The sequence below is a fragment of the Mytilus californianus genome, unplaced genomic scaffold (genome assembly GCF_021869535.1).
Source record: "Mytilus californianus isolate M0D057914Y unplaced genomic scaffold, xbMytCali1.0.p SCAF_7, whole genome shotgun sequence".
NCBI classification, from domain to species: domain Eukaryota; kingdom Metazoa; phylum Mollusca; class Bivalvia; order Mytilida; family Mytilidae; genus Mytilus; species Mytilus californianus.
The window spans coordinates 106,556,456-106,579,499 of NW_026262723.1; the positions used below are offsets into that span (position 1 = coordinate 106,556,456).

The 23,044-nt window shown below is 31.7% G+C and overlaps 2 protein-coding genes across 2 annotated transcripts; one reads left to right on the plus strand and one right to left on the minus strand.

The window, feature by feature from the left end:
• Nucleotides 1-702: 702 nt before the first annotated feature.
• LOC127709368 (E3 ubiquitin-protein ligase RNF181-like) lies at nt 703-10,740 on the minus strand. The gene is made up of 6 exons (XM_052214864.1): nt 10,570-10,740; nt 8,827-8,877; nt 7,361-7,449; nt 5,501-5,616; nt 2,864-2,938; nt 703-1,142 (listed from the first exon to the last, which is right to left on the minus strand). Exons 1-6 carry the CDS (start codon nt 10,647-10,649, stop codon nt 1,083-1,085), a joined length of 471 nt encoding a protein of 156 aa, XP_052070824.1. The 5' UTR covers nt 10,650-10,740; the 3' UTR covers nt 703-1,082.
• A 170-nt stretch (nt 10,741-10,910) lies between these two features.
• Nucleotides 10,911-16,597, plus strand: LOC127709369 (biogenesis of lysosome-related organelles complex 1 subunit 2-like). The gene is made up of 5 exons (XM_052214866.1): nt 10,911-10,989; nt 12,830-12,928; nt 13,730-13,849; nt 15,093-15,197; nt 16,451-16,597. The coding sequence occupies exons 1-5, from the start codon at nt 10,974-10,976 to the stop codon at nt 16,480-16,482; spliced, it is 372 nt and encodes a 123-aa protein (XP_052070826.1). The 5' UTR covers nt 10,911-10,973; the 3' UTR covers nt 16,483-16,597.
• Nucleotides 16,598-23,044: the final 6,447 nt, after the last annotated feature.

Genomic DNA, 23,044 nt, shown 5'->3' on the forward strand with positions numbered 1-23,044 from the left:
AACTGATCAGTCTTTGCTCTTACTCCTGAATGTTTGGTGATGAAGCAGCAAATACCAAAATTTTAGTCTTTGGTTTGCACTCATTATATGGACCTTTCATGTATAGTTATTGAGGACTAGATCTAAACTTGAAAACTAAACCTGACATCTAGAGTGTGAAAGTCTGTTCAAGGCCATATGACATACATGTTAGATGCACATATACTTCTCCCAACAAATCTAAATGTCAAATGTTTTCGACTTGTCATGTAGTTTGTAATACTGAGGAACAGAACGTCTAAAAAACCAGATCACTGGATTATGAAATTGATGTCAAGGTCATATGACATATGTCAGACTGAAATATACTTCTTACAACCAAACACTGTTGACCTATCATGTATAGTTACTGAGGTGCAGACTTATCTTCAAAAACTTAAACTGCCACTGAAGTGTGAAACTGAGGTCATGGTCAGATAGCATTGACTGACTGACAAGATACATTGTATCACCATAAAATTCTTCCATACAATTATTGTCATCCTAGGTTAAAATTGAGATAATAAAGATATTGAGATTTATTGCAAAACATTAACACTGTGACTGCCAAAAAAGTAATAACTATACCTCCTCTACAGCAAACTTTGTAGCAGACAGGACAAAATGAGCAATCATATCAACTTGTATCATTACCATCCAAACAATTTCCTTTACAAATACTGGTTATCATAATGGTCTTCTTTATTTGATAAAAAATACAAAAGATTAATTGAACCTTACAACTTTTGATATATTACTAATTTAAAAAATACTGAGAGTAACAAAGTACACCATGTAGTAGGTAAATACCTCAATAATGTAAACACTGTTTGTATAGTGCAGTGTAATCTAAAGCATTAGTCATAAGTACTGCTTCAAAAGTCATTAAAATCCTCAGACTATACCTACAAGTGTATAATAATGCTTCCAGTGTAAATATCTGTTATACCAGTTTTCTATATTATATAATAAATAAAAGTTAAAATGTTATGACTAAAAACATTAAATAATCTGACACATATTATAATTGTCTCTCTGTCAATCACAGAACATTTTCTTTAAAATCATCCAAACATAGAATTATGCAGACTGTCAAGTTCAAACTCTCTCTGCTTTGCTCGAGCCTGCAACAATAAAGAGTTTAATAAAAAAACATTCAATCATTTACATGAAATCTTCTTTTTTGGGGTAAGGATTGTATCAGATGCTTTCAAAACTCTTATGCTACTGGCTTGATATCTATATCTTCAAGGTTTATCACTACCGTTGACAACATAGTGCAGTGAGGTGAACATTCTTTAGATCCTATCCAGCCAATGTAATGCAATTTAATAATGATATGGTATACTCATATATTTAAGTTACTGTAAATTCAGAAATTATTGTGAGGTTTTTATTAATGCAAATAATGTGACTGGGTGAGTATGGAGATTTTCCTGAAATTGTGATAATTAATCTTGCCTTTTTGTCCATTCTTTAAAAATCACAATAATTTCTGAATTTACAGTACTAAATAATGTGTATTTGAATAACCATACTTATCAAGAAAAATAACTTACTAAAATTACATAAGATGTGCATGGGGTATGAATTTGTAAAAAAAAAAGGTTAACTACAAATGTACAATTATGAACAAAGGAAGATAACTCCAATTCTAGATAAATAATTTGCCTGAATGTGTTCCATTGCTGAATACATTTCAATGTTTAATCTAAAATTCATAAATTCATAATGCACAATTAAAGCAATCTTTACGCTTCAGTGCTCACAAGCACTCTAAATAATAAAAGACTTTCAGAAAAGCTTTTTATACAACCACAAAACTGACAAGATATCACCATAAAATTCTTCCATACAATTATTGTCATCCTAGGTTAAAATTGAGATATTAAAGATATTGAGATTTATTGCAAAACATTAACACTGTGACTGCCAAAAAAGTAATAACTATACCTTCTAAAGTTAAACTTTTGTTTGATTTCATCAAAAATTGAATTCTTGTGGTTCTTTGATATGCTGAAACTTACCATGTATTTAGATTTTGGATATTGGACCATAATTGGTAAATGTTCAATTTCAAATTTTTAAGTTCTTAGACCACATTCATTCTGTGTCAGAAACCTATGCTGTGTCAACTATTTAATCAAAATCCAAATTCAGAGCTGTATCAAGCTTGAATGTTGTGTCCATACTTGCCTCAACTGTTCATGGTTCGACTTCTCAGAGCATTTTATTAAAAATACTGATATCAACAAAAGAAACAATTTTATGAGTTGGTCTTTGTAAATTTACTTATTGATGAGGGATACAATTATATTTCTGTTATATGCCCTGTATTTTTTGGATTGATTGATTGATTGATTGATGTTTTAACACCACTTTCAGCACTATTGTGTTATTTAATGACGGTCAGTTTTTATTGGCGAAGGAGGCCGGAGTCCCCAGAGAGAACCACCAACCTTCCTTAGAAAAACTGGAATCCTAGTCAATTAAGATTGGAGTCTGAGCACACCTGCCATGTGTGGGATGTATTTTTGAATATATATCAATTGCTGATTAACACTTTGATGCACCATAAAATACTTTATTATTTCTTTTTCATATTTGAATATTGTACACACATTCAGATTGTGCATTGAACAAGAACATAATTTTTCTAGTGCAGCTTATGATAATGCTAGATGCTTAATGTCTTGTGTCAAATATATCATGCATATTTAGAACTATAACTATTAACACAATAAATCGGAAAGGTTCTATAAAGTGTGTTTACCAGGATAAAAAATAAGGAAATATACTCAATATCCTTACAAAAATAGCATCTTTACAGATAACTGCTACATACCTTGTGTTTTTTAAATTCTTCATATTCAGGGTCATCTGTTGGCAGCTCATGGCGACAAACTGGACAACTGTTGACCTGTAAAATAACAAACAAATTCAATATCAAAGCAAACTTGACATCAGTTAACCTATAAAAGACACAACACCTGGATGATAGGCGGGAAATCTGAAATGCCACTGGAAAATGAGGGTATATTGGATAGGGACAGAAATTTACCTTTGCAACAGGCCATCTACAGACCCCTCAAAGAGCTGTTGCAAGGGTTTTTATTAAGGATGTATTCTTCTGACGTTTCAGTCTCGTTGAAATCTCGTTCTGGAATTTTTCCAAAACATGTAATACAAGTGGAAAATATCAATGAATTTAAAAAATATTATAATCAAACTTAACTCTGTGAAAAAATTGTGTATTTACAATAAGTACCGGTAGTTTTTGTGTAATAAAATTTTCAAATTTTATAACCAATCAAGTCAGTCTCATTAGCCAAAATGTTGAGAAAATAGGTGAGGAGTACAAGAAATGATTTTACCAGATACATGTACATCCCATATCAACTTTTTCTTTTCAAATTTCTTAGATATGTATTTTTTCAATCATTTATAATAAAGAAGTTGAAATAATATGCTTTTAGTTCTAAAAAAAGAGAAATATCCCAAATTTACAAAATTGACAACATCGTAAATTTGACACGAAAAGCAACAAAATTTCATAAAACTTTCTTATATGAACTCCTATCCATAGTTTTTTTAAGTTAAATTTATTTAGATTGGTCCACTTCATCTTTTAAATTAGTGAAAGTATGAAAAAAAGTTTAATTGTGAAACTGTGATTTTTTTCATGATAATAGCCAAAAAATGGGTAAAAATTGATGAAAAATGGAAAAATCATCAAAATTGGGTACTTTCAAATGGCTGTAGCAAAAAAGAAGTGCACCACCATATGATTTTTTCTTCACAAATTATTATTTTACAGTCATATAAACCCAAAAATCAGGTTAAGAAAAAAAGTTTAATTCTAGAAATTTTTGGCTCCTCAGAGGTGTACATCCTTAAGTAATACTAAAAATTGTCCCATGTCTAGATAAGTTGTGAATGAATTTAACATAGACTACCAAAGGTCTGCCATAAAGACCAAATTTCAATCATGTTGATGTATTTGTAGATCTTGTCCTGCTGTTCATTTTTGGCTATTTAAAGTTTCTATTATCTATTACAGTTTTTATAATACATGTATAAGACAAGAACACAAAAAATAGGTAAAAAATATCACTTTTCCTAATTAACGATTCTTTCTATCTATTATAGTTTTCAAAATAATTAGCAAAAATGACAAAAATTGGTAAAATTTGACATTTTAGGGCAATCACTCCATAAAAAGTCGTCTGACAATTTTGACTTAAATGGACAGCAGGTAGATCTCAACATTTTGAACATTTTTGCCCCTGTCAGATTTTCTCTATTCATAGATGTTTTCAAGATACAAAATGTAATAGACAAAACTTGCATTTTACCGCTATGTTCTATTTTAGCCATGTCCGCCATGTTTGTTGGCAGGCGAGATCATCGGACCCATTTTTCAAACTAGATACCCTAATGATGATTGCAGCCAAGTTTGGTTAAATTTGGATCAGCAGTTTTAGAGGAGAAGATTTTTGTAAAAGCAAACGGCACCGGACGCCAGACGGCAAGTGATGACAAAAGCAAACTTGGCTTTTGGCAATTTTTCCATTTGTAAAGAGACATAACTTGAAAACGGGGAAAGTTACACCACCCATATTCGAACAAGATTTGTGTTTGATGGAAATAAGCATTGTATATAAGTTTCATAACATTTGGTTGAGGCAAAGTAGTTAGATTGCAGAAACAGCAAAGTTGCCAATGTTTCCATTAATAAATGGATATAACTTAAGAACTGTAAAATGATGCCATCCATAATCTGTGTTTGGTGTTAAAGTAAGCATTGTGTGTATAAGGTTCATAATATTTGGTAAGGCAAACTTTAGTTTAGTTTTCCATTTATAAAGGGACATAACTCAAGAACGGTGGAAATAAGCATTGTGTATAAGTTTCATAAAATTTGGTTGTGATAAGCTCAAGTTAGGAAACGGAAAATAATTTTTGGACATACGTATGAGTTAAATACAGACAGATGTACATATGTACAGACAGACGTACAGACAGACAAGGGTAAAACTTTATGCCCCCTCCGCTGCAATGGGGGTATAAATATTATGTCAAGGAAACTTTATTTGAAGCTTGGCACAGTAAAATCAAGTTTTTACATAGGCCAAGCTTAATATACAATACAGTTATCTCCAATCTAACACAAATTATCAAAATGTTCCATTTTTATTATTACATTGGCTCAGAATTGTCATATATAAAAAATTCCACAAAACTTTGGCACCTTAACAGCGTGATATAATAGGCCAGACATTTTTGGGCTTTGCATACGCTTCAGAATGAAAAAAAAATCATTAAACTTTATACCACAAAAAAGTCAAGACTACAGAGTGACCGACATGTGGAACATTGTATGCCCCTGGCCTGCCCCTGAAAAAAAGGGAGATGAAAAACTCTTTGTATTAAAAGGTTGGTTCATTTAAAATTTTCTTTAAAACTTTTAACAGTTACTTACCTTTTGTAACCATGGTAATATACATTTTGAATGAAATATGTGTGAACAAGGCATCTTCTTGACTTCATCTTCTTCATCTAACAGAGACAAACATATAGGACACTTTTTTTCTAAAGCTGAAATTAATATTTAAGTCTAATAACAACAAATGAATAGACATTCCATATTTGAATATGATTGTTAGAGATATTATTAGAGGCTCCTATGAGGCTGCATTACTCATAAGAATTTATTTTACCTAAATAGTATTCATCCATGACACAAAAGCAGCACATGCACATTTGTTGATGAATTGATAAAAAGTAAGAACACTGACAAACCTTGTAAGGAAAATCCAATCAATTTCAATGCTGTAAGCTGCATAATTATGATCTTAGCCTTACTCCAAAAAATATTTTGCCATATTAACAGCTTAATGTATAAGAAATCTTGTATCAAAATATCTTCTGAGGTAAAGCTGTAGCTGATATATCTATGGTAAATATTAATGACGAGAACTCAAAATGAGACTATTTTGGCAGTTTTTGCAGTTTTACCTCAAGTTTGTAGATGTTAATCAATCATGAAGAAAAAGATAAAGTTCAAAAATATAAATACTAATATTTATATGTCTTGTGAACATCTAAAGAATTTTACTTGTTAGATTTATATGTTTTATTTTCAAATTCAAGGGGCTAATAAATTTTATCTTATTTCACAAATATAGAAAATGTATTGTAAAAGAAACTTTAATTTAACAGGGGAGATAATTCAGATATTTTATTTGAAAATAGAATGTTCCGGTACTGTAAAGTTGTAATGTACAGTGTACCTAGAAGATAACTACAATGAACCCAGGGCGGCAGGAGTATTTTTGTGAATGGATATATCATTTTCATCTGCTACTTGTACTGCTTATTCTTGTACACAACTAATTCCTGCATTGTCTTGCATTTTGTTAGGCTGAATATTCATTTGCATCCTGTTTTGGATTTTTTCTTGGAGTAGGAAAATATGCACCAAATGCTGCAGTTACAGTACTAGATTTTTTATAAGCAGTGGAAAAGTATTATTCATTTGTGGTGAGTAGATTAAATAAAATGAGCTCAAATCGGTTAAATGCAAAAGTTCATAAAATAAATGGGCTGACAATATGAGTATTAAGCATAAGTGTGTTAAAACTGAAACTTTTTAGTAAGGGAAACCCTCTGTGAACTGAATTTAAGTCATTTACTGTGTCCTGAAAATATGGGCACTAATTATGTTGTAATACTTTTTATGTCAAAATTACATGATAAACATGTCGATGCATGCTGTTTTACATTCTGATAAACCTATATCGGGTAGTGGTGGCAATAACTTATGAACGTACAAATTGGTCAAAGAAAATTTTGAACCCGAAGAATACTGTAAAATAGTCTTGCCTTTCAGTCACAGAAGTGCTTTGCCAAATTTAGATGTGGTGTAGCCCACTGAGGATTGAAACAGGGAAATGTGAAAATATTGTTATAGAAAACAGTGATGGTTTTATTGAAGACAAAGCACATGTTTTATTAAGATGTCCTCTTTATGACGACTTTAGAAACCATTTATATTATGTTTCTGAAACTATTAATGAAAATTTAGATACTTTGAATGACAACCAAAAATTAGTGTTTTTATTCTCAGATGTAAATATGATATATGTGTAGGGTCACCGCATTAAAAATATATGGGTTAATTTTTTTAAATAAATTACCTTGTTAATATAGTTATATATCCCCCCCCCCCACTTTTCCCAGAAAAAAAAACATGTCCAAATACAATATAATATTAGGAATGTTGATCATTATTTCACAGAAGTCACTATTCAGTGTTAGACTAACATCTATAAAATTTTACCTGCTTCTGTTGGTGTGACTAGATGTGTTTCTAAAGCCTCAACACTGGCCTTAGATGCTGGAGGAACTTTACGATCACCTCCAAATACACTACAAAAGGATTTATAATTCAGTTATTTGCTGCTATGCGATTTTTGTCAGTTTACATGCACAAAGAAATATTTTATAAGCTTGAAAGGTAATACCAATAATTATTATAAATATGCAATACATGTATGTAGATGAGTTGATATGCATGCCATTTCTCGTCTATTTGGTCTTGATATTTGAAAGAAATATATCAGCACAGATCCCTACAAGAATTCAACTTTCACTGCAGTCCATCTTAATAATAGCAAAGAGCAATCAATATACCTGTATGTGATAAATATAAATCAATTGATTGATAGATTGATAGCTACTAATTTTCCAGTTGCATGAATATTCAAGAAGAGACCTATTATTATGATATGAATGTACCGTGCTTTGGTCTAGTTTTCACTATACCAGCACACTGAGTCAGATTTTTAACATGCTTGCTAGTTCACAAGGAAATAGCCCACAGGTACAAAAGTAACCATATCCAGACACATTTTCTTAGCCCACAGGTACACAAGTAACCATATCCAGACAAATTTTCTTAGCCCACAGGTACACAAGTAACCATATCCAGACACATTTTCTTAGCCCACAGGTACACAAGTAACCATATCCAGACAAATTTTCTTAGCCCACAGGTATGCAAGTAACCATATCCAGACACATTTTCTTAGCCCACAGGTACACAAGTAACCATATCCAGACACATTTTCTGACTTTGAGCTGACTTATTCTTAAAAGCAGTATTCTTTGCAAAGAAGCAGCAAACACAATTCTAAAATGTTTTATTTAAATGAATGAAACAAGATGGGCGTATATGCTAGTGATGCAGCAATTCATCAACACACTGACATTACAAAGATAATCAAAAGGGACATTCTGAGCATGTCAAGTATATATGTTTACATCATAAGTATGCTGTAAATAAGGTGTTGTAATCAACAGATGACATAGACTTATTTTATTATTTCCAATCATGGTGCCCTAAATAGAGCAGTACAATCATACATAACTAAATAAACAGATTTATAAAATAAACTAGAAAAGTGATTTTTTTATAATTGAATATTTAACAGAATGGAGCAGAAAAAAACCAACATAACTACATTTGTGTAACTACAATTACAGTACAATATATATAGATGCATAGACACACACTTCATGGATTCACAGCAAACATTTGGATAATATACAAACTTTAACTCTAATTTAAACTTTCCATTACCCCTCATCACAGTACACATAAATAAAACGACACATAACTACTGTTTAGCAGTTTAGTTTTTAACATGTTCAATTTTTTGTGCTCAGATTGTTTATGGTCAGACCACTCACAGAAATGCACAGTATCATCACTATTTCAATAATATATTTCAAATGAATAATTACCTTCCATATTCCATATCCCATTCTGCTCCTAAGCCACTATCCAACAATAGCCTAAATAGATTAATAGATTAATTAATTATTTATCTAAAACTTTATGAAAAATAATGTTTAGGTATTTGCTTTAAGCCTAATTCTCACACAAATATCATTAACCAGTGTTTCCTGAACCTAGGCTGAACTGTTTCAACATATGTATATCTAAAGTTCATTTACATGGTACATGTACTTCTTTATGTTAGTTACATTAAAAGAATAAACACCATTTTTTTTTAATAAAATATAGCAGTCAGTGCTTTGTAAAATTGTTATGTGTATAAGGTTCTTTTGTGTGTGTTTATTAAAAGAAGTCTTAACAATTTCTATTTTCATGATCTTTTTCAATTATGAATTTGTGAAGAAATGAACTGCAAATTATTCTTTGTTTCTTGTTCCTAAATTAAAATAATTACAGGTACTTTGAATTCATCTAGATGTCATGGATAGAATATTGTTTAAGATAATTCTATTGTCTCAATCAATTCCCACTTATCTGTTCCATTGCCCATCAATATATTAAGTAATATTCTTGCTGAAAATGTCCAGGTTGTTGACATTTTGTTTTAACTTGGTTGGAATTCATGATCATTTCCAGTACATTTGTAACCATCATTGGGAGTCCGTAATGTATTAGTTCAGTAATTGATGAGGACACAAATAGTTTTTCTATAACTTTTAATTGTGTGAAATATTGCACCAAACCATGCAGGATTGATGTTTGTATCAGTTATAAAAGTGTACCAAAAATAAGGTGGGCTAAAAAGGATAGGATCCTTCCATATGAGCCCCACAACGATCTTACAGGTATCTTACAGGTAAATGAGTCGGAACAATTGAGAATGTTTGGGCTGATTATTAAATCTTTTACAAATACATTTGCTGTCTACTTTAGTTTAGGCTGACAATAGAGTTAATCAGTACAGCTGTTATGTCAAATCCTTAGAAACTTCCAATTCATCATTTTTGTTTTAATATTTTTCAAATGTTGTTCTGACATGAGATTTCAATAACTTAATAAAATTAATTTTAAGAGCTGATTCGTCATAACACTTCAGCAAAAATGGATGTGTTTTCACCACAAAATGTACTCTGAGCATAGTTTTATCTGTGCAACTTAAAAGGTTTTAAAGCTATGTAGGTCCTAGATATATACTGTATTAAAACCAACTAATTTTCCCCAATACTTTTTTTTCATTTTCTTTCAAGACAACTTGGAGACGATTTATTTTCGTGATCTTATAAATCATATAAAGGAAGATCAAAGTTTCACATTATTGCAACGATTTAAATTCATGTTATTTTTCTACTCACAACGGTTAGGATCATCAGTCGCTCGTGAAAAATAGTTGGTTTACAGTAAAAGCTACAAAATCGTAGCTCTTATGGTCCTATAATCTCTTTTATTTTTAGGATTCTATGTCCAGAGCAATTTTCTGATTTGGCCACCCTCAACAAGTATTATATAGACAATAAAAGCTATGATTACACAGCTACAGAAAATGTTTTTTTTTTGTGTTTCAAAAAATTAAAAATTTTCCGGGATTTTTGATGTACATTTTTTCAGGGCCATTTTTTTTCCAAAGTGTAATGATGAGAAACCAAATAGTATCATAGTGAAAAATTGTTAAGCTTCTGACATTTGATTAAAAGGCGAAATTCTTTTTAATAAATGATCTATTATTCAGTTATTATTTAATAAATCATCACCTAGCCATATGCAGTAAATGATTAGGTTGTTCCCCATCTTGAAGAGGCTCACAGTCATGTTCATCAAAATATGAAGCCATGGTGAAGTAGCTTATCGTCAATTTTGTGACAAAAAGAAGCTGAGTGAAATTATGTGTTTTGTCACCGTGACATGTGTACTTTCACTTTCACTTTGTGTTACCCCATATGACATTACAAAAATAGTAAACAAAGGAATTATGTAAACATAATATTGGGGGACAATATTGTTATTCTCATGTTTTCACCTAGAGAAAAAATATCAAGTTGACAAAAAGATATAAATTTTAGCTAAATGTAACGTAACAAGTGATTAATAAATCTTTTTTTTAATGAGGTAAGCAGGTGTAATAAATTCGGAGTCAAATACGGAAACTTTTTCAGAAATGAATCAGACAGAGGGTAAATAAAAACTCCCTAAATTACTGTACATAAATTTGTCATTCCGATTCCTCAGTTTAACCAGAACTAAAAATACATATTGTTATCAGTTAATCTCGACCATCGCCCTTTTCATAATATAATGAAATATATATCTCATAATATCAACATAAAAAATATGATAATATTGCACAGCACACCATTGTCACCAACACAGAAGTGATCAGTAGTCAATATTGTACAAACACTTACAATAAAACGCTTTCAACAGGTTAGGACCACCCACCAAATTAATTAAGCAGTGGCGGATCCAGAAATTTTCATAAGGGGAGGCCCACTGTCTGTCATGAGAAGGGGCCCTTCTTGGTCATGCTTCAGTGATTTCCTAAATAATCCACCATAATTTTTCCCACATAAGGGCCCCCCACCCCTTAAATCTGCCTCTGTTAAGATATAACCTGTTTGGGATATATTATCCCAAATGGGATAACACACCTTATCACTATTAATGTTCACCATTACTGGACATCACAGACATTCTCATCAAAGAAAAAAAATGTCTTAAAGCCACAAAAGAAAATGTTTGCTATATGACATCAATAGTTCAAGTTCACAAATTGTTGGTAAGGCAGCTAAGGCCTATATGATGCAGGTGTTACTTATTAAAGGGGACAAATATGTTGTCTTCCTCTCCATACATCATGTTCTTTTCCAATAACTTCTTTTGTTGTTGTTTATTGTGTGTGGAATCATGCTACTTCGTTTACTTACTGTTGCCAAACTTGAGTCTTCTATGGCATAAGTAATGACAAGTTTGTGTTAATATCTAGTCAGATGTTTACAAATTTTGCATAATAAAATTGAGAATGGAAATGGGGAATGTGTCAAAGAGACAACAACCCGACCATAGAACAGACAACAGCAGAAGGTCACCAACAGGTCTTCAATGCAGCGAGAAATTCCCGCACCCGGAGGCGTCCTTCAGCTGGCCCCTAAACAAATATATATACTAGTTCAGTGATAATGAATTATATATTTAACTTGGGCCAGAAATTAGCATTTATAAACTTTTGATTGGGCAAATACTATTAGTGTATATTTTAATACCCTGTTCTCTCAAATTTAGTTAAAATTACTGTTTTTACAGAACACTCATTTTGCAAAAAATATTTTATCCATATATAAGAAAACTATTTTGAGTGAAAAAGCTGCCATTTTAATATCTTTGATATATACATGTTATGAAGAGCTTAGACCAGAGTTTACAACTTAGACCTGTATAAAATTTAGCACTTGCCAAAAGCAGAGGGGAATATTTAGTCAAGATAGTATGAGTTCCAGCAGCACTCATTCTGACTGTAACTTTTAAAACTGAATTGAAAAAGGAAACCCCCTTAAAATCAAGAAGATACAAAAATTGGACATTGGAAGTCATAAGTCAAAAGAAGAATGGACATACCATGGCCAAGAGACAAACGAATAAAAATAGTCCACAAACATATCCCTAATTGTGAGCAACACAAAACCCAGGGTATGCATTCAGGTACTCTAGAAGGAAAGCACTTTTTGTCCTACCAGTGGCATTTGCCATCTACCTGTTGACAAGTAAAATTACAGTGATAATTCAAATTTCTTGATATATATATATTTGAGTCATAAATAGGGAATGGAGAACAGAATTGTTAACTTGAAAAAATAAAACATGTCCTTGGTCATAGATATAAGTAATGATCAATTAAGTCATGATGCAGCCATAAAACTCTCAAAAAGGTAACTTCAAATTATTTTAACTTACCTGTTAAGAACTTTTTAAAAAGTTGAGTAATTATTTATCTGCTGATTATGATTTTTATTTTTTAAGATTCAAAAGAGGCAGTTGAAGAGGTACCTGAAGATGTTGTTCAGTTATGTAGAGAAACATTTAAAAAGACGGCAGAATATTTACATGGAGAATTAGATGGTAAGATGTTGTTCGTTTTACATATGTAGATTGATTGATTGATTGATTGTTGTTAAACGCCACTTTCAACACTGTTGTGCTATTTCGGGGCTGTCAGTTTTTATTGGTGGAGGAAGCTGGAGTGCCCGAAGAGAACCACACGACCTTTGGTAGGAAAACTGACAATCCTAGTCAATTAAGATTGAAGTCGAGTGCACCTGCCCCGTGGGGGGTTCAAACTCACAACCTCAGTGTTGACTGGCTAGTGATACAGTAGTTCAACTACTTAGACCACTCGGCCACTGAGGCCCCTACATATGAAGAGAAAAACCAGCAAAATATTTACATAGAGGATTATGACCATTAACCCTTCTAAGAAATGGAATTCATAGGTTTAGGAGGGTAGTTGCAAACATCCTATTCTTCAAATGAAGAACTTGTTTAAAATGACATAGCCGTTAGCACTGATGCTCCTAAAGCAAACACGAAACGATCAAAACAAATGTAGAATGAAAGGAAGAAAAACCAAGACAAACAATGAATTGGTCACATATCTGGTGGCTATAATTTCACATGTATTGTCAATAGTAGATCCTCATTATGTACACTTAAAATTGAATGGCAAATTGTGAAACGGTTGAACTGACCAAAGTTCGAATAGTGTTTGTTAATCTTAAACTTTCATTCCTAGCAATTGTATCTCCTTTTTCTTATTTTCATAAACTGTATATTTCAAATCTTATACATGTATACCAAAAGCAACAATGACAAAAATTCTTATATGGTCAAATTATTATATGAGGAAATTCTGAATAATTTCAGGAACCATTGAAGATTATAAATTACTAGAGAATATGAACAGAATTACCATTAACAAATACTCTGAAATGAAATCCACAGCTGAAGATATTGCAGGAAGATTACAGACACTTAATGATAAATGTAAGTTCTTTGTAGAGGTTATTTCTAAACATGCACTTGCACTAAGCTCCCTATTTGGCCTTAACAAACCTGCGACTCTTTTCACAAAAAATCTAACAATTAAAATTGATCGTAAGTTATACTGAAATGTGTATGACTTACAAGTATTTTTCTCTTAAGATTTTTTGTGAAAAGATTCGCTGAAGTATTACACAATCACATTATTTTTTTTCATGAAAATAATTAACAGGAATGTGTGAAGTTGAAGCTGTAGGATCTTTAAAATATTTTGAATATGCACCAAGATTTGAATAATGAAAGATGACATAAAATTTAATTTTTATTTAAAAAATGACAAATTGAATAGTTTTGACATTTATTTTTGAGTCTGAAATATCAGCACAGACAAGAACTAAGTTAATATTCATAAGAGGAATGTTTTCATGTAAAAAAGACTTTTCTAAAAATATTTACAGGTAGTTGGTTTAAGCATGGGCTTTATGTTTTGCAAGTCTGAAAACTGTTTAAAAATCTACCAAAATCTTAAAAGATGCCATTCTATGACATCACAAAGGCATAAGGCTTTATACTATTTCAACTTTACAATAAATATAAATAAAAATCTTCAACTTGAAGTAGAAATTTCAGTGAAAAGGCCAAAGTAAGACCCTTACTGCATTCTGTCATTCAGTTTAAAACGATCCCATGTTTAATGAACTTCAGTGGTTTTCGTCGGTTCATGTCTGTCATATTTGTTTTTCGATAATTGTTTTATTATAAATCAGGCCGTTAGTTTTCTCAATTGAATTGTTTCATATTTTTCATGTCGGGGCCTTTTATAGCCGACTATACTGTATGGCTTTTTTTCATTGTTGAAGGCAGTACAGTTGCTTTTAGTTGCTTACATCCACTTTATTTGAACTTTGGTGGATAGTTGTCTCATTGGCAATCATACCTCCTCTCCTTATTTTTATATTTAAACTTTTTGTCATACATTTTTCCATAACTACTAAACACAATGACTTCATATTTGGTCAGAAGCTTAGCAGTGATGAGTTATAATGTGTGAGCCCTTTTCAGATCTGTCAGACACCTATATCCTGTTTTTAAAACGATCTTTACTAATAGATGTTTTCTCTTTTTTCAGTAGCTATCTGTTAATTTGTTTGAAATTATTTTGGAGAAGCTATGCATTTGAGTACTTTTTTAAAAGTGATATGTATTTAAGTCATTTGCACATTTCTTTTGTTTTTTATTTACTTAGACAAACAATTACAGCCATTCCTAGATCAGATTGATCAGATAGAAGAAAGTGTTAATACTTTAGAGCAGGCAGCATACAAACTGGATAACTACTCAAAACGTTTAGGTAAGGCCACCCTTAAAGAATTCAGGGATATTTTTTGTTTTGGCCAACAACATAAGTTAAATGTTTTAGACAAGAAAACAACATTACAACAGGAAAATAAAATTTTCAAAAAAATGGAAACAATTTGTGTCATAAAATTTTTCTGGTAGGGTTCTTTTTAGGTGGGTAGGTAGTCAACATCAAACAATTTAATTTTTATTTTTGGCCCAAGTACAAAAATGTACACAGACATAGAAAAAAAAGAATTATAAATGCATTAATCTGCCACCTAACTTGAACATGTTGAATGTCTGCTGAAAATGCATAGAAATCAGGTACAGATCCAGGAATTTTATCAAAAGGGTGTGATACATTTTTTGGTGTGTGTGGAGGGGGTCCTTTAGAAACATCACTTATGTTCAGCCTAAGTTATTTATTATAAAATAAAAATTTGGATGTAGGTACAATCTCTACAAGGTAGGGAAGAGGCCAGTTTGATCCAAGAAATTCAAGGTTTTAATTATATATGCCCTGTTACAAAAGTAGAATGGCATGAATCTTTCCCGTCTGTGCATCCCCCCTCTATCCTATATCAGAAAGTTTTGGTTTAAGGTAGATTTAAGATTTGTATTAAGGTAGTTAGTGGTCACATCACTATTGAATTTAGTACACATGTATGTTCATTAATGAAGTGAACTATTTGATATGTTTGCCAAAATAGGGTTTTGACTCTGATTTTACAGTTCATTTAACATGAAATTGTAATAGGTAAAAGTTTTGGTCTAAGGTAGTTTGTGGTCACATCAACTGGAAGCTTAGTACTAATGTGTTCATTTAATGAACTTCATTATCAAGTGAACTGTTTGGAAATGGATAGTGCCAGCATGGCATGGTGTCTTATTTTAATGTTAAATGATTATGCATATGTGCAAAATGGAAATAGCAAAGTGTTGCATATTTTAATGTAATTTCCTAACATTTTAAGGCAAAAACAGATTCAATTTGATTTTTTGTGTCTTATTTGTCAGATCCATCATTTGAATAATTTAGCCGAAGTGACACTTGAGTTGCATTTAGTAATGAATTATCTAGCAGATTGCTGGATGATCTAAGACATTACTGTATACCATACACAATCAGTAAATAGTCTAACTCTAATACATGCATCAGTTTGAAAATCCTGACTGTTTTTTTCAAGATAAGGCATATCATATTTTTTTTACTATGTTGTGATTTGCCACATATCTTCATTCATATCTTTTTTTCTTTTTCAGAAAACAGATTTAAGAATTTGGAAAGGCGATAGCAGACATTCCATTATGCTTTAATTTTGACTTATTATACATTTTGTATATTCATTATAAATAATTTGATTGTGCAATAGAATTTACATTAAATAAAGTATAATACCATATGACAAATGTAATTTTTCTTTATCTTAGCATTATTTTACCTCATGAACCTTTCTTAGACAAATGATTCCTAATTCATGCTTATTGGGTAGCACTTACAATGACATTTATAGAAGCAATCTTTTCTTCTTTGCAGCAATAATATGTAAATAAAATATCCTCTGAAGAATGGTTTTGTTTTGGTATTTTCAGTAATATTAAAGTAGGCCAGTTCATAGAATAAGGAATATAAATATTTATATGCCTGGTTGACAGACAGTTAATATATGGGAGTAATTTAAGTTGAAAAATATGATTTAAACTTATAAAGCTTTAAAATACTTTGACAAAAATAGTTTTATTTTACTTTCTCACATGTCTTTTCATCAAATTAAAGGGGCCTCGGTGGCCAAGTGGTCTAAGTAGTTCTACTACTGTAATCACTAGCCAGTCAACACTGAGGTTGTGAGTTCGAAACCCGCTCGTGCGGGTGCACTCCACTCCAATCTTAATTGACTAGGATTGTCAGTTTTCCTATCGAAGGTCGGTGGTTTTCTCCCGGCACTCCGGCTTCCTCCACCAATAGAAACTGGCCGCCACGAAATAGCCCAAATGTGGCGCTTAAAAGTGGCTTTAAAACACCAACAATCAATCAATCAATCATCAAATTAAAACATTTTTTATCCTGAAACATTGAACTTAATAATCGGGACCAAATAGGACCTTTATCCAACTTACCCCTTTTCCATTTGATTTGAAATGATATATGATGATTAGATATAAAATATCCACTGGATAATCTGTCAACCATGTTCCTGATAAGAACATGTTACTGTGAATCGATATGAACCGTGCTTTGTACTTCATCAAATTGTTAGGCATAGATAGTTTTGTATTGGATTTCTGTAAATTAAGAGTCAATTTAAGGAAGGACCAGAAGACCCTTTTCTTGTAAAAATATGCCATTTCAAATAAAGATGAATGATTATTGCAAGATTTCTCAATTTTTCTAACCCCCAAACAGTCTGTTAGATGCTAGAGCATTCTCTGACTAGTAATGAAAAAGTCTCAAGGCGAGCCTCCAGTTTACCTGATAAATGGTGTTATAGTTCAGCCACATTAATTTATATGGTACTTGAATATATTTCTATTTCTAACTTTGTCAATTAAAGACACACTGCTCATTTATTGTCAATTTTAAACTTCTCAATCTGAGATAGACAATTGATTGATTGTTATTTGCTTAATGTCCAGTACACTGAGTAGTAATAAGCGGAATGTTTTGCCATTGAAAGGAAAGATGGATAACTAGTTTGTATAATCAACTCCTCTAAACAGTTTTCAACCCTGATCACTGAAATGTCACAGAAAGGTTGCATGCATATTAAAGTTTAGCAACAGCTAATATGGAATTGTTTCAGGGCCATTTTTGTGTAATGAACTCCATTTTCAACCCAGGTCTTTGAAACTTCATGAACAGATTGTACAAATTTGAAGTTAAACAAATGCTATGACAGAATTATTTTCAGGATTTTTCCCACTTTTCTAGACTTTGAAAGCTTTTTTCAGCAAATTTCAAAAGATTGTACCAATCAACCCAGTTTTATTATACCCCACGTAACGAGTTGCGGAGGCGGAGGGTATAATGTTTTTGACCCGTCCGTCCGTCAGTCCTGTTTCTTGTCATCGCAACTCCTCTCAAACCACACAACAGAATTTCATGAAACCTTTTTAGATAATAAGGACATACTATGCAGATGTACATATCGACAGGAAATTAAGATTCAATTTTTTTTCTAGGAGTTACACCCCTTTGAACTTATTTGCTTCATTATACTACTGCAACAGTTTGTCATCGCAACTCCTCTGAAACCACACAACAGAATTTCATGAAACATTTTTAGATAATAAGGACATACTATGTAGATGTGCATATCGACAGGAAATTACGATTCAATTTTTTTTCTAGGAGTTATGCCCCTTTGAACTTATTTGCTTCAATATACTACTGCAACAGTTTGTCATCGCAACTCCTCTGAAACCACACAACAGAATTTCATGAAACCTTTTTAGATAATAAGGACATACTATGCAGATGTGCATATCGACAGGAAATTATGATTCAATTCTTTTTCTAGGAGTTATGCCCCTTTGAACTTATTTGCTTCAATATACTACTGCAACAGTGTGTCATCGCAACTCCTCCGAAACCACACAACAGAATTTCATGAAACTTTGTAGATAATAAGGACATACTACGTAGATGTGCATATCGACAGGAAATTATGATTAAATTTTTTTTTCTTATACAATTTTTTTTTCTTACTGTTATTTTATTTCTCCAGTGACAATGTGGGGACATGGGGTATGTGAGCGCGCTCACTAAGGTTCTTTAATATTTTCCATATATTTGAATGTTCTGTTTAACAAAGCCATTTGAGTCTTTACTTCCAAATTTAAAGTTTGCTGATAGCAGTTACATAATGGATTTTCCTAATAAATGAAAATTCTTTCAAGGCTTCTTATCTTTAAGCCAATGGTATATTACTAAAAGTGCTTAATTGAAAAAATGATCAAAGTTGTGTTTAAAGACCTTGTAACAAATCTCAACAAGAGGAAACAGATGCAAACAACTTAAAAGTAATTTTTTATGTACCCTTATGGCTTAGAAAATAAATTCCTATGCTAAAATTCACTGAAACTAGTTCAACATTGAGTCACTCACAAACAAGAGGCTGTCAGAGTGAACCCTGAACAGTTGAGCAAGTATGGACACTACATTTAAGCTTAAAACAGTTCTGAATTTGGGTTGTGATTGAATAATTGACACAGCATAGGTTTGTGACACAAAATGAATGTGGTCAAAGAACAGACAAATTTGAAATTGGACATTTACCTATTATGGTCCAATATCCAAAATTAAGTACATTGTTAGAATCAGCATATCAAAGAACCCCAAGAATTCAATTTTTGATGAAATCAAACAAAAGTTTTATTTAGGACCCTTTGGACATCAATGTGGACCAATTTGATAAAGGAGCCCAAAATCTCTAAACATGGTTAGATTCAGCATTTCAAAGAACCCCATAAATTCAATTTTCGTTGAAATCAAACAAAGTTTAATTTTGGACCCTGATTTGGACTACTTTGCCCAAAAATCCAATATTTTAATACAGGTTTAGATTCAGAAAGAACCCTATATATATTTAATTTATGTTGAAATGAAACACAGTTTAATTTTATCCATATACTTATTAATTTTCTGTTCAAAGGGAAATAACTCAAACTGAATAAATGATATACAAATAGTTCTCTAAAATTAGATATGATTTAACCACTAAAAAAATAGTTCTCTAAAATTAGATATGATGTTATATCTACTTTCAAATTATAATAAAAAATCTAAATACCACTTAGATTCAGCATATCAAAGAACACCAAGAATATTTTGGACCCTTTGGACCTAAATGTGGAGCAATTTGAAGACTGGCCTCAAAATTTAAAAAAAATCTAACAAGAGACCAAATGACAAAGAAATTAATTATTAATTTCTGTTCAAAGGGAAATAACTCAAATTCATATAATAATTAAATCCAAAATATTAAATATCTGCTTAGATTCAGCACATCAAAGAACCCAAACCATTGGACCCTTTGGACCTTTATGTGGACCAATTTGAAAACAGGCCCCAAAATTAAATATATAAATACATGATTAGATTCAGCATATCAAAGAACACCAATAATTCAATTTTTGAAGAAATCAAACAAACTTTAATTTTGGACCCTTTGAACCTTGATATGGACGGTAAAAGTGAAAATCATCAATATCAATCTTGACCTCCATTTTGTCATCAATAACAACATATTAAAATTTGAAAAGCTTTGGTTGAACAGTTCACGAGTTAAAGCACGGACACGACTGGAAACACCATTTTTCAATCTTTCAAGAACCATAACTCCTGAACAGTGAAAGTGAAAATCGTCACTATCGAACTTGACCTCCATTTTGTCATCAGTAACAACATATTAAAATTTGAATAGCTTTGGTTGAACAGTTCATGAGTTTAAGCAAGGACATGACTGGAAACACCATTTTTCAATCTTTCAAGAACCATAACTCCTGAACGGTGAAAGTGAAAATCGTCTATATTGTACTTGACCTCCATTTTGTCATCAGTAACAACATATTAAAATTTGAAAAGCTTTGGTTGAACAGTTCACGAGTAAATGCACGGACACTGTTTGGCAGCCCCCATCCGCCAGCGGGAAACAAATTTCAATAGGAATGATGTTGAAAGTTTTGTCAGAAATCAACTTTTAATGTTTGAATCAGTGTTTATATGGAACAGATTGAAAATATATTATTGGTATTGAATAAAAACAACATCACATGCAGTTTTGTGAGTTGATACATGTATTTTCATCTAGGTAAATTAATCAACGAGTGATGGATTTCTCTTAGAAGAAATTTAAAGGTCCCAGTGAATAAACTACATACACAAAACAATAGCTATTGTATTTATTCAATAGGACAAGTGAACTGACAAAAGTTTTAGTACCATGAACAAGAGGACATGACTATGTGGAAAAGTTTCATTTGATTCGCAATAATAACAAACTCAATGTTAATCACTGATTCATGAAATAAGGTCAATATCAGGTCAAACCTGGTCTGATGGACATAAATACCTTGTAAAGACTTCATTCCAAATACAGTTGTTTTATTACTCATATTATCTAAAATATAATGTGATAAAAAAACTATACATTTATAAAATTTGAAGCAGCCATTAAACTATGAAAATGATGTCGAGGACAATGGGTATATTGCAGATGGAAACTTCAGACCAAAAGGAATCTGTATATAAAATATGAAAAAGATCTTCAAAATTCTGAAATACACACAAAATTTTATACAATAATTTCCAGTTGCTGGATAAGCATTCTTTTGTAAATCTTGTAATGCATTCTGCAACAAAGGTTTGCCACATCCATTGCAGACAAAAACTCAGAAGAGAACTAGAATAATATGGTTTTCACCAAAAGAGTAATGACTAGTTTCTAGTATAAATCATTGAATAACACTGGGATTTATGTTCCATTTGATGGGTCTCATGAGAATCTAATTTTGATGCATATCATAACTTCATAACTGTTACCAGTGAATTACCTGCTTCATTATCTAAAATTCAAAAGCCAGAAGCCATTGAACCTAAAATGTTTGGTTGTGTGAATAATCCTTTGAAGGGTTTCTAACAAAACTAGAAACAAGACATTTATTATTTTGAATAATCCTTTGTAAAATAAACTGTTATCACAGAGATATGTCTCGCCTTTTTGTAATTTTGATAACTTACATGTTAAAGTATTGCTCTTTTAATTTCAACATTTGCATATGTAGAAATTAAAATAGCAATACATTAACATGTAAGTTATGCAAATATTCAAAGTTGATGAACCATGACTGAAGGTACATGGCTTAACAATCTCCATGGAATGAGATGTGCCAATGCTAATACAACTGCATACCAAATACCATTGACTTATTATAAGTCGTTCCCTTTAAACAAACCTAAACACAAACATTAACTTGTAAACTATGTAAAAGTTTCAAAGTCAATGAACCATGATCAGGGGTGGGGCTATATAATCTCCATGGAAACGAAACTTGCAAATGCCAATAGATTTGCATACCAAATATCATTGACTTAACATTAGCAGTTCATCTTAAACTGATCTAATCACAAACTAATACATGTAAACTCAGCAAAAGTTTCAAAGTCAATAGACCATGACTGAGGGGGCAGGGCCAAATATTCTCCATGGAAATGAGATGTGCTAATGCTTATACAACTGAACACCAATTAACATTGGCCTATAAGCTACCACTAATGGTTCCCCTTGAACTGACCTAATCACAAACTAATACGTGTTAACTAAGCAAAATTTTCAAAGTCTATAGACCATGACTAAGGAGGCGGAGCCAAATAATATCCATGGAAATGAGATATGCCAATGCTTATACAACTGCATACTAAATATCATTGACCTACCACTAGTGGTTCCCCATAAATTGACCTAATCGCAAACTTATACATGTAAACTATGAAAAGTTTCAAAGTCAATAGATCTTGACTGAGGGGGCGGGGCCAAATAAACTCCATTTTAATGAGATGTGCCAATGCTAATACAACTGCATACCAAATATCATTGACCTACCACTAGTGGTTCACCATGAACTAGACCTAATCACAAACTAATACATGTTGACGCCGCCGCTGCCGCTGTCGCCGGAAACAGCATACCTATGTCTCACTTTTTGACTCCGTCAAGGCGAGACAAAAACATTTCAAACTCAATATACAAGCAAAGAGCACAAAATTATACCTTCACCTCTTGTATCCATCTTAATATAAAAAGAAATGAATTTACAAGACATACAAACCTTAATTGTAGCACACTCTTTGGTTGAAGT

Bases quoted from the DNA above. Each gene is read 5' to 3' on its own strand.
- LOC127709369 (XM_052214866.1), top strand. The intron at 12,929-13,729 runs GTAAGATGTTGT...GAATAATTTCAG, and splicing joins TTTACATGGAGAATTAGATG to GAACCATTGAAGATTATAAA. The intron at 13,850-15,092 runs GTAAGTTCTTTG...TTATTTACTTAG, and splicing joins ACAGACACTTAATGATAAAT to ACAAACAATTACAGCCATTC.
- LOC127709368 (XM_052214864.1), bottom strand. From the start codon at position 10,649: ATGGCTTCATATTTTGATGAACATGACTGTGAGCCTCTTCAAGATGGG. The intron at 2,939-5,500 runs GTAAGTAACTGT...GTTATTTTACAG, and splicing joins TATTACCATGGTTACAAAAG to GTCAACAGTTGTCCAGTTTG. The intron at 1,143-2,863 runs GTATGTAGCAGT...TTATTGTTGCAG, and splicing joins AAGAATTTAAAAAACACAAG to GCTCGAGCAAAGCAGAGAGA.